At 40.4% G+C, this 10643-nt stretch overlaps 1 protein-coding gene across 6 annotated transcripts in view; it reads left to right on the top strand.

The window, feature by feature from the left end:
• The window catches only part of LOC106805454 (zinc finger FYVE domain-containing protein 9-like), a 23551-nt gene extending 13680 nt beyond the window's left edge, over nucleotides 1–9871 (top strand). For 3 of the 6 annotated variants that reach the window (XM_014807042.1, XM_014807044.1, XM_014807038.1), the window contains 14 exons: nucleotides 729–782; nucleotides 1366–1434; nucleotides 2071–2235; nucleotides 3117–3341; nucleotides 3603–3685; nucleotides 4246–4350; nucleotides 4537–4687; nucleotides 5093–5254; nucleotides 5759–5840; nucleotides 6205–6348; nucleotides 6703–6705; nucleotides 8229–8367; nucleotides 9027–9186; nucleotides 9326–9871. In XM_014807042.1, the coding sequence (XP_014662528.1) occupies nucleotides 729–782; nucleotides 1366–1434; nucleotides 2071–2235; nucleotides 3117–3341; nucleotides 3603–3685; nucleotides 4246–4350; nucleotides 4537–4687; nucleotides 5093–5254; nucleotides 5759–5840; nucleotides 6205–6348; nucleotides 6703–6705; nucleotides 8229–8367; nucleotides 9027–9179 (1535 nt within the window). In that variant the 3' untranslated portion in view covers nucleotides 9180–9186; nucleotides 9326–9871. The remainder of the gene's footprint in view (nucleotides 1–728; nucleotides 783–1365; nucleotides 1435–2070; nucleotides 2236–3116; nucleotides 3342–3602; nucleotides 3686–4245; nucleotides 4351–4536; nucleotides 4688–5092; nucleotides 5255–5758; nucleotides 5841–6204; nucleotides 6349–6702; nucleotides 6706–8228; nucleotides 8368–9026; nucleotides 9187–9325) is intronic. The other 3 variants (XM_014807040.1, XM_014807043.1, XM_014807041.1) reach the window with 3 other exon arrangements.
• Nucleotides 9872–10643: the final 772 nt, after the last annotated feature.

The following is a 10643-nucleotide window of genomic DNA, read 5'->3' as shown; positions in this document are numbered from 1 at the left end:
TGGGAGGGAGGTGGGACGCAGTGGGAGGGAGGTGGGGGGGAAGGACTCCCTGCCCCCTCTAATTAAACTTGGAGATCCATGATCATATGTTGAAATCTTTTATAGATAGATAAAAATAGATAGCTATGAATCTATGACACAAATTCGAAGTGAAAGGCAAGTATCATTTAATAAAATAAACCAAAATCGCATGGGGGGGAGATAGTGAGCGTGTCCTAACAATGATGTGTACGCAACTGCGTATCTGCATATCTGCGCCTAACAAATGTGTCACTACGCACGACTGAAATTGTACGTTCATAACCGTAGCAACAGACCCCAGATGAGCCCAGACGCTCTGCGGCTCTTGTTTTAAATACATTAAAAACCATCACTATCTATTGCCTAGCAGTCAAGTTTATATATGGCTCTAATTTAACATTCAAGTAGCAAGCTAGTGTACTATTTTGTGTTCCAGTTTGCTAAAAAAAATTGTTTAGTAAAATGTTGAACAAATTTACGTTAAAATCCAATGTATGTGAGCCAACTTAATGTTTACATAGGAAAAGTGAGAGCAGTGTATAACAAGATTTTTGATATTGTAATAATTGGCAACTGAATAATTATGGTTTTTTAATTAATTTGCTGTGCAGAATATTTATGTTCTAGCAATGTGCTGCCATGCAACATAAGATGCTGGTGAGCCTTCATATGTGCTGTGTACATGTTTATTATTCATTATTTTACAGATATTATGATAGAACAAAATCCCAAACACGAGAGAATGCTATCAATAATAAAAGGTATGCACAGTTTTCGTAAGGTGTGTTTACTGTTCTCACTTGGCCATCTTAATGTTCTGCTTTCAATTCAGAAGTGGGATCTAAAGTGAGGATATGGTTATTTTGTCCTGATATTTTAGATGAGCTAACCTGGGCCCAGAAAGACATCTTGGGGGTTAGACAGAAAAATGAGTCATTTTCTACCAAATTCCCTGGTAAAACCTGCACATGTGTATTGTTTGGCTTTAAAGTAACACTCCCTTATTCCCGTAGTAGATGCCAGCTCTATCTGTTCCTAAGCAACGACTTCATCCCAATTGCTTTAATAATCCGTTGTACTAATATGCGCGAGCCTTCTGTTGGGGATGCTGGACTCATGAAGCCTTGTATTATCCTATTACAATCATCAATAGATACTGGCACAAGCTCTAGGGCATCTAGTGGCTGTATCTTTAAGTTAATAAGGGCTAAATGAGGTGTTGGATGACGTGCGTCCAACATATCAATATTTTGTTAGCTGTACAGATACTATCATGTGTGCTGCATTGTACAGTGTTAGCACTCGATACCACTCTGCCGCTGACTGACATTCGCTTCTTTTCAGATGAGTCATCGGAGCCTGTAACATTTTTGATCAACAAAAATCTCAACGTATTGGTTAAGATGTTTACATGTAAGTATTTATAGCAGTCGTGTCACTTGTGAAATTCTCATGCTCTGCATGTTTCAGGCGCGTTCTTATTGCACCTGATGCGGAGAATGCTATAATTATATTTTTCACACTATTTTCAAAGTTTTGTTGCTGAATTCAGAGCCTCATGTCATAGTTTCATAGTTGTTGCTGTGGCGTTGTTAACAACATTTTGTTGTTGTTGTTTGGCTAAATGTGTACTGAAACTGATAGATATCTTTTGATGTAAAGCTACAGCATGTTGATGGACACTTTTTCACTTCCAATTAAATAGCTTATATTATGGAAATGAGATGTGCTCTTGCAAATCTAATGGGGGTGCATTGATGATTCAAGATTTATGGAGTAATCTTAAATGAAAGTATCTTTACATTGGTCATATTAACTTTCACTAAGTAGCTCAATGGTGGTGAATATACAATATTTTACACAAATTGGGTTTATGTGAAGCATTTGTTTTACATCGTCTAACCAATTGCATCTCAAAGCATATTGCTTACGTGGGGCTGTAGTGCCCGGCAAGTCTGCTTCCCCAGTGCCTCGTATGCCTGTGATGGCCTCTTCAAAAACTGTGGTTAGAGTAGCACGCGGTGCTGACATGCCTGCCTTATGCTGCAGTGGACTGCTGCGTGAACCGTCAGTGCTGGTGCTTTGCGTCAAACGGCATGTGCACGGTTGGGCAGGATGAGCTCGTCATCGTGCTCGAGGCCCTGCCAGACGAGGAGATAATACCCTGCGACGTCCTGCTGCACCTCAACAGCATCTACCAGGACGCCAGCCAAGGTGAGGCTCATGATGGCGCTCGTCTTCTCTGTCTCATTAGGGGGCGTGGCAGGCGTTCCCTTGGGTTTAACCGGAAATTCTACAGCACCATGGCAAGTTTAAGGGGCACCGTGGGGAAGAATTTCATTCTAAGAAGGTTTAAGGCTGATTACTCTTTAACAACCCCAGACCTCCCGCATGCGAGGTGGGCACTCTACGATTCAGCCGTCGGTGCGGTACATGGTCCCGACCGGGTCATACCAAAGACTTGAAACATGGTTCACACTGCTTTTCTGCTTAGCACTCAGCAAATAGAGATAGACTGTGGAGAGTTGACTCGCAGTGCTACCAGTGGACTAACCCCCCGCTGTAGTATTCACTGTGAAAGCAGCTGCGTGGCCTCGGGTTGAGGAAACGGAGATAGGCACCGCCCTATGCGCCACATAGGCACGGGAGGGGATTTAACTAACTAACTTATCGTAACTCTTTAACAACGTTTTTATGTTGTAATGTGGGACAAAGAGATTATCGGCAGTATTAAGTTCATGGAAGTGCAAACCAGGTAGGAAAGCTGCTGGTTATTAGCATGAATATCATCACATTTTCAAGACACCAGACGAAGTAAGGAGGGCAACCACGTCACTTGCTCTTGCTGGCGTGGTAAAATTCTAGCCCTGCAGTGCAAGGGCAAAAGCAAGTAGTTGTTCACCGCACTTAATCGTTTTGTTGACCATCAAGAAAAAGCCATTCTGGAAAATGCAATTGCAAATGCCAGAAACACATTGAATGTGGAACTTCGCAAGAAATATTTAGTTTGTGAAATGGAGAAGGAAATGGATGAAAAAAACTATAGCATGGTGTAAATGTGAGGATTCATCTACTGTATTATTTCATTGTAACAGGAAAGCGGGTACACCACATGGGCCATTCCATCTTGGAAACGCCATTTCTGGAGTCACGGGACCATTGCGGATTCTTGTATATGCGGCCGACATTCCAGTGTCTCAACAAGCTCATTGTTCCTGAGGCACCGTACCTGTTTGCTGTGCTCCTGCAAAAGTGGGAGATACCATGGGCTAAGGTGTTTCCTATCAGGCTCATGCTGCGGCTAGGTGCAGAGTTCAGATGTAAGTGGCACTACGCTGAAGTGCTTCGCAAGTGGTTACTGATTCGTGTTTTGATTCGGGAGTTCATGACGCCTCCAATATTGATTATTTTTTGCAAATCTCAAAAGAAAGCTACACGAAAATACATGGGGAACATGGCCAGAGGAAACTGGAGCTCTGTGCAACCTGTGCAATTATTTCTGCGTTTATCAAAGTCCTGAATAGATAGTGTAGAGATAGGGCAGTTGTTAACATTGTTTGTTTATATGTTTGTTTTGCCAGACTACCCCTGTCCACTGGTCAGCGTACGATTCAGAAAGCCTGTTTACTGTGAGATTGGACATACCATCATGAACATTCTAGCAGTAAGTCGAGGCAAAAATATATAGACGATGGCAGGTTTTGTTAGCACGATAGGCAGTGACTAGTTGGACCAAAATGCTATGTGCTTGCCAATAACAAATTTAACATTACTGTTGCAATTCTAGATGTATAGGCATGTATTATCTATCCATGTAGTTAGAATAATGTTGCAGTTGAAATTTTTTCCATGTAGTTGAACCAAACTACTACAAACATTGAATTAAACAAGTCGATGCTTTAACAAGAGACTGATCTTCTGTACAACTAGTTGTATGGCTTAGTAAAGCTGAATAAAAAATGCCACCACATTTCAAATATAATAATTAGCAGCATTATAGTTTGCTAAACTGTGACAGTGATAGTTGTTGGATGTTTCAGCAAGACGATTTTGTTTTTTGAAGTACGATGAAACCTTAAAACTAATATCAATAAGCGTAAATAGAAAATTGGCTGTTGGATTTTTTAATTGCTCCTTTACTTTAGTAACATTTCTACATCTGGATTCAAAAGCTGCAATGCATCTGTTGTTGGCTAGCTAACTCTACATGACATTGTCTTACAGGATTTAAGAAACTATAAATACCAGCTGCCTCAATTAAAGGGTATGACCATCCACATGGAGGACAAGAAGACCTACATTAACTTCCCCCGAAATCGATACAATGAGGTACTACATGGTAAAGCTGTGAAAATGGATGGTTATTAAAAAGATAGTATCTGAGGAGTGTGACAAATTTAATCATAGGTGACATGCATAACTGGTTTGCACTTCACAAAATATTGAAAGTTCAAGGATGTATATCCATATTTCTATCGTGCACTTGTATTTATTACTTGCGGTAATTTGTTACAGATAATTAAAGTTGTTAATAACAGTAATGACCACGTGATGGCGCTAGGGGCAAACTTTAGCAAAGAAGCAGACTCCCATCTTGTGTGCATACAAAACGATGATGGTAACTACCAGACTCAGGCTATTAACATTCAAAACAAGCCCCGCAAAGGTAAGCACTACATAATTAGTTTTTATTAGTTTACTATGTGTTCGGTGAAAACACCCTCGCTATTTATCTACATGGATACCCAATACGACATGTACAGTATATATGTTCAAGACATTATGGTCATGTTCACTAGTAATTTACGAAGATATTACATGAGGAGGACACAACAAATAAATCTCTCGTACGTTAATATTGCTAACCTTACAACACATTGGCATTAGCAATATTCTAGTCGAATATATGCGCAGTTGGTATGTGGCTCATTTCACAAGTGTTGCTGCTGCATGCAATCTGACTCGGCTTAAGTCGTGAGATTTCACCCAGTGATGTGTAAATATATATATATACATATATTCTCTGCTATGTGTTTTTCCCCTCATCTACACATGGTGTGATCTGCTTCAGTGACGGGAGCGAGTTTTGTTGTGTTCAACGGCGCGCTGAAGCCAGCGTCTGGACTGACAGCTAAGTCGAGTATAGTTGAAGATGGGCTGATGGTGCAAATCGTACCTGAAGACATGGCCACCCTCAAGCAGCTGCTGAGAGAGATGAAGGGCTATACGATAGGTGTGCAATACCCTCCCTCACCTCTATAGGCTTACTCGTCTAATGTATTACTGAGCAGCTCCCTTACTGCCACTTGTAACAACTCCACTTCACTAACCTGTGCAACTACCCTCTGCAGGATATCTTCAAACTATTGACTTAAAGGTGATAGAACCACATGTGGACCATTGCCACAGCTAACAATTTGATGCTAATTTGTCTCAGTTTACAGCTATATCTCTCCTCCCCCCCCCCATACTCATTGGATATTTGTCACATAAGAGCTTGTCACGCAGGTATTTCTTTGTTCAGTGAAATTAGCTGTTTAGTTTCAAATGTTCATTCGTTAATGAACGTACACGTTACCATCTACTTCACTCTGCAGGATGAATTACATGTCAAACAAACTGCCTGTTAAATTCGACAGCTCGACCCATACTAACAAAAATATTGGGTGAAATTACAAGTTTGCCTTTTTCCTCTGGGATGAACATGTGCAAAGAACAAACATACCAATTATTTCAGGATGTGGAGCAATAGCAGCGAGCCAGCCAGACGAGGTTGTGGAGATACGATGGGTGGAAGATGATAAGGATGTAAATATTGGGTGCGTAGTGCCGCTGTACGCTGTCATGACACGTGACATAGTACTACCTCTGCTCTGGTTTGGTGTAGATAAAATTAAAATGCCATGTAGGGTACAAGTTCTGTACGATAATGAATTGTTCTTATTACTTGTGAATTTATTGAGCAATTGTCTTTTATGCAGCTGGCTAAAAGTAGTGCCTATGATGTAAATGTCGGATTATTTATACTGGGTTTCATTATGTTCACTTGTCAAAAAAAATTCCCCTAACCTGTGCTCAACTTATACATGTTTGCACATGTGCAAAGAAGCTGCAGTTTACTCCAGTGCAGCTCTATAAAGTTTACCACTTTTTGATTGCGTTTATTTTTGGCATGCGGTGTAGAGTGAAAAGCCAGATTGATGGAAGACTGATGGATGGCGTGACAAGCCTGCGTATTCACAACAGCACTGATTACCTAGGAGACTCTAGGGTGATACGCTGGACTGAAGTCTTTCTACTGCAGGTGCCAGATGGCAGCTCAAGAAGGTGAGGATGTACATGTGTGCCACACTTGGAGTACAGGGCGTGTATAGGTGGCGTCACTATAATCAGCTTTTTACTTCAAGTCTTATCGTGTAAAACAACAAACAATCAAAAGGTTTATTTGCATCACTGATACAGATGTGTGAATGCAATGAGATGAGTTATTGGAAAAGCATAATAAATGCAGTTAACCAGATGGTGATGTCATTTATACATTTTGCAATGTACACGTCTGAGTTTCATTTCTCTCGTGAAAGCGTTGGTAATGCAAGGCAGCCCCAACATCTCCCGACCTAGGTAAATTACAGTGATCTAATGTGTAGGTTTCTTTTATTTTTTATTACATGGGTTTTCCAGTTGGTAAGTTGCATAGAACAACTGTTTTTACGCTATACACTTTTCTAACTCTCTATACATTACATCTGGGTTCATTATGATGAGTCCATTTTCTAATATATACGCTCCTGTGTTTCAAAACCCTGGTGTCATTTTTCATGGAAAATTATGTGTATTTATTGTACGAATGGTGGATTATAAATTCAATTTTCCATATATCTTGCATTGATTTGTCACAACATTGATTAAAAAATCAGGTGATTGACATATCTCTCAGGTCGTAATGTAAATTAATGTCAGCATAACTATTTTAATGTTTTGTCACCTGTTTATGTGATTGGTTCATTATGTTTTCTCAGTGATTCTGCACATTTTATTTTGCCATTATGTCAGGTCATTGGCTGTGTTCCAGCCATGTACCATTTTTAACATGTTTAATATGAAAATTATAGCAGAACCTGACTGACTTGTAGATACCATTGGCCAGCAGTGTCGTTGGCGTAAATTGCCATGAAGAATGTAGAGGCGTTTCGGAGCAGGAGATTTAGTAGCTTTTCAGTGGCTTCTTCCAATCACCCATTCTTATTAACAGCATGATTCATTTAATCATTACTAATGATATAACTAAGCACTGCATGTCATTTCTCAGCTTGGCCTAGCCCCTTTTCTATATGAATGTGAAACATGTCATTGTGGTTTACATTGATTGCATTATGAATGGGTGTTAAAGGTGCCTTGACTTCATAACTTGAAAGATACCAGCCAACTACTATCTATTGCGGCTTACTAACATCTTATTTTCAAAACCTACTTTCTCCTTTTTCATTTTTTTCATTATTTTCACTATTAGTGGTTCCACTAAATGCAATTGCAGCACAGATACCGTTGAAATGAACTCCATATTGTTTAATGCTGGATTTATGGTTTATACATAAATAGATGGTTCCAGATGAATTAATACATAAGAAATAAATTGGATTAAGCAGCTAGTTAACTTCTTTAATGTAATTTTGCTTGTAATCGACACTGTCTCATTATCAATACTTCACAATTTGTGACTTTACCACTGTTACAAAAGCATTCAGCATATAAGCTGGCTGCGCAATGTAATCAAATGTATCTTGTACCTTGAGTATTACATGCATGCATCAGCGTGCCACCGTATGTCACGCCCGCACTTTCAAACTTCCTAAGACATCATACATGCACAGGCACACATACGCACACATGTACGCGCACTTGCACGCACACACATACGCACACATGTACGCGCACGCGCACGCATGCATGTACACACACTTGCACGCACACATGTACGCGCACGCGCATGCATGCATGTACACACACTTGCACGCACACATGTACGCGCACGCGCATGCATGCATGTACACACACTTGCACGCACACATACGCACACACATGTACGTGCACGCGCATGCATGCATGTACACACACGTGCACGTACACACATACACCGTATAGGGATATGTTGGGCACCGCTTCATGTTTTGATGAGTGTTTTAGGCGTGTCGGTGTGTGCTTTGCAGGGGTGATCCACTGGACCTGAGTCGGCTGGCTGAGACGCTGGCTCGTGCGTGCTGCGTGGCGTTGACGGAGCATCTAGACATGCTGAAGGATGCTACAATGAGCAGACTTGGCCTGCGCGTCACCATCGACACAGAGAAGGTGAGCGCTACAACCATGTCTCACAGAAGGCAACCATATTTCACGTGTGGCAGTCGTATTTCACACAAGGTGGCAATGCTTTACGTTAGGTGGCTTTATTTCACGGTAGACACTTACCTTTTACATGAGAGCATATTGGCAACTAATTATAACATCTCGCCCTGGCTGGTGTTGTCTGTACAACTGATAAACATGCCTGCACGAGATATAATAATTAATAAAACCTTTGCAGTGTGGGTGTCTGTCTGAATTGTTTAGTGTGGCATGTATGGTACGTGTATCTTTGTAAACGTATTTCAAAGCTTCCAGGATTAGTTGTTTTTGAGAACGTATTTGGTCACGAATTAAGTCCCGTAATGGCTACTAACATCAGTGCAATACTATCAGAGTATGATGTACATTTGGCTGCATTGTGTAGTGTCTGTTATCTGCATGTTGGCTGGCAGTAGTGGGTCCTGGTTTAGCATAATGTTTGGCATGCCCAAATGTTGGATGGCTGTGGTGGGTCCTGGTTTAGCATAATGTTTGGCATGCCCAAATGTTGATGGCTGTGGTGGGTCCTGGTTTAGCATAATGTTTGGCATGCCCAAATGTTGGATAGCATAACATTTAGCATGGTCACATGTTGGCTGATGGAAAGCTGTCATTCCTCACTACAGGTTGGCTACGAGATTGGTTCGAATGGGATGACATTGTCACGAGACTACATGAATGACCTTGACACTCAGCTCATTCCTGTCATTCACCAAGCTGCATCCCAGAACCAGGATGGGCCAATCACGCTCGAGCTCATCTTCCACATCCTTGAATAAGCAGCCAGTAAGCATTTGTTATCTCATCGTGGTAGTCTTTGCTCTAGAATCTCGAAAACTTGATTTGATTTGTTGCGTCCAATTCGATTAACCAAATGTTTCCATTCTTGTCTTTTTGCAATTTTACGTTTCTGTTCTCATTGCAGGCATACGCTGATCTGACAGCATGTAAAGTGCATGTAGTTTTTACTGGAGAGTTTCTATCATTGTTGGTGAGATACCAACCGTGCAGTTAGAAGGGCACATCCATTTAATTGTAATAATTTATAGACGCTCAGTTTGCGGAATGGGTTTACTTTGTTTCCAATAAGGTGTCTGCTACTGTTTACAAGTACTTTGCGATTATAAAGCAAACACTCATAAATATATTTTAATTGATATATAATTTCGCGTTTTTAATCTTGCAGATTGAAGTCAGTAGAAGGTTCGAACATATACCAGAGTAGCCATACACTGGCTTGTCATCTTTCTATTCTTGTATTGGCTAGTTTTTCCTAATTTTCCTGCAGTAATAGTTTTGGCTGCGTGGTAGTTGAATATAATTAGTACATTTTGTTTTCTTGTCATTCGTTTCTCTACTCTGGGAAAAGTTGGCTGCACGAGTGCATTAGTCATAAAATATAATGATCCATTAAGACGGTGAATGTAGAAGCCATCAGGTTAAACGAAATATAAATCTGTATGTATATGAAGGTTTCGTCCGTTTACAGGTATAATTGATTGATACCTTATCTCCTGGGGAAGCTCAGATGCACGTCTATATTGTTAGCAGGGGCTGAATGGATATCAGTGGTCCCCTTATTGATAAATTATACTACTATGGGACTAATACAACAGGCTAACACTAACATAGGCTTATGATATATCTATTCTCCACCTACTTAGCTCACCTGTTATTTTGAGTTGACTGTGTTGCATTAACGAGTGCTGCGTTTATCTACTGCTTTACTGCCAGGGTTGATTTTTCGATCCCATGCGCAACGATACCACATAAATTCTAGTTGGCTCTTCTGAAAACGGGACAGTTTTTCCACACCTGATAAGCTTTAACTACGTGTATTTAATTAGGCAGCAAAATTATATATGCTAATTATATAATGATATCTAAGAAATGAACATTATCAGCCAGTGCTGAGAAAATGCACACAATAAGCCTAATCCTCAGTTCACATCTCTAACAGAACTAGTGTTTTCTTGACGTCATCAGTAGATCACATCATACAATCACATGTAGATAGAATCAGGAGCAGAGATGCCAACACATATTTGAAGCAATATGTAGTTTCTGGCCATTGAATTAGTAGATTGAGGGTCACTAGTGACTCGAGTTTGCTATGGGGGTCCGGCATGCCCCCCGGAAAATTTTTTGATTCTGAGATGCAATTTCCTGCATTCTGAGGGTCAAACATGACAATAAATTGACAACAAATGACAAGAATTGAAAAAAAAAATTTTTCCGATCAC

The sequence above is a fragment of the Priapulus caudatus genome, unplaced genomic scaffold (assembly GCF_000485595.1).
Source record: "Priapulus caudatus unplaced genomic scaffold, Priapulus_caudatus-5.0.1 Scaffold114, whole genome shotgun sequence".
Lineage (NCBI taxonomy): Eukaryota > Metazoa > Priapulida > Priapulimorpha > Priapulimorphida > Priapulidae > Priapulus > Priapulus caudatus.
The sequence above is the reverse complement of the archived record's forward strand: the minus strand, read 5'-3'. Positions and strand labels throughout refer to the sequence as shown.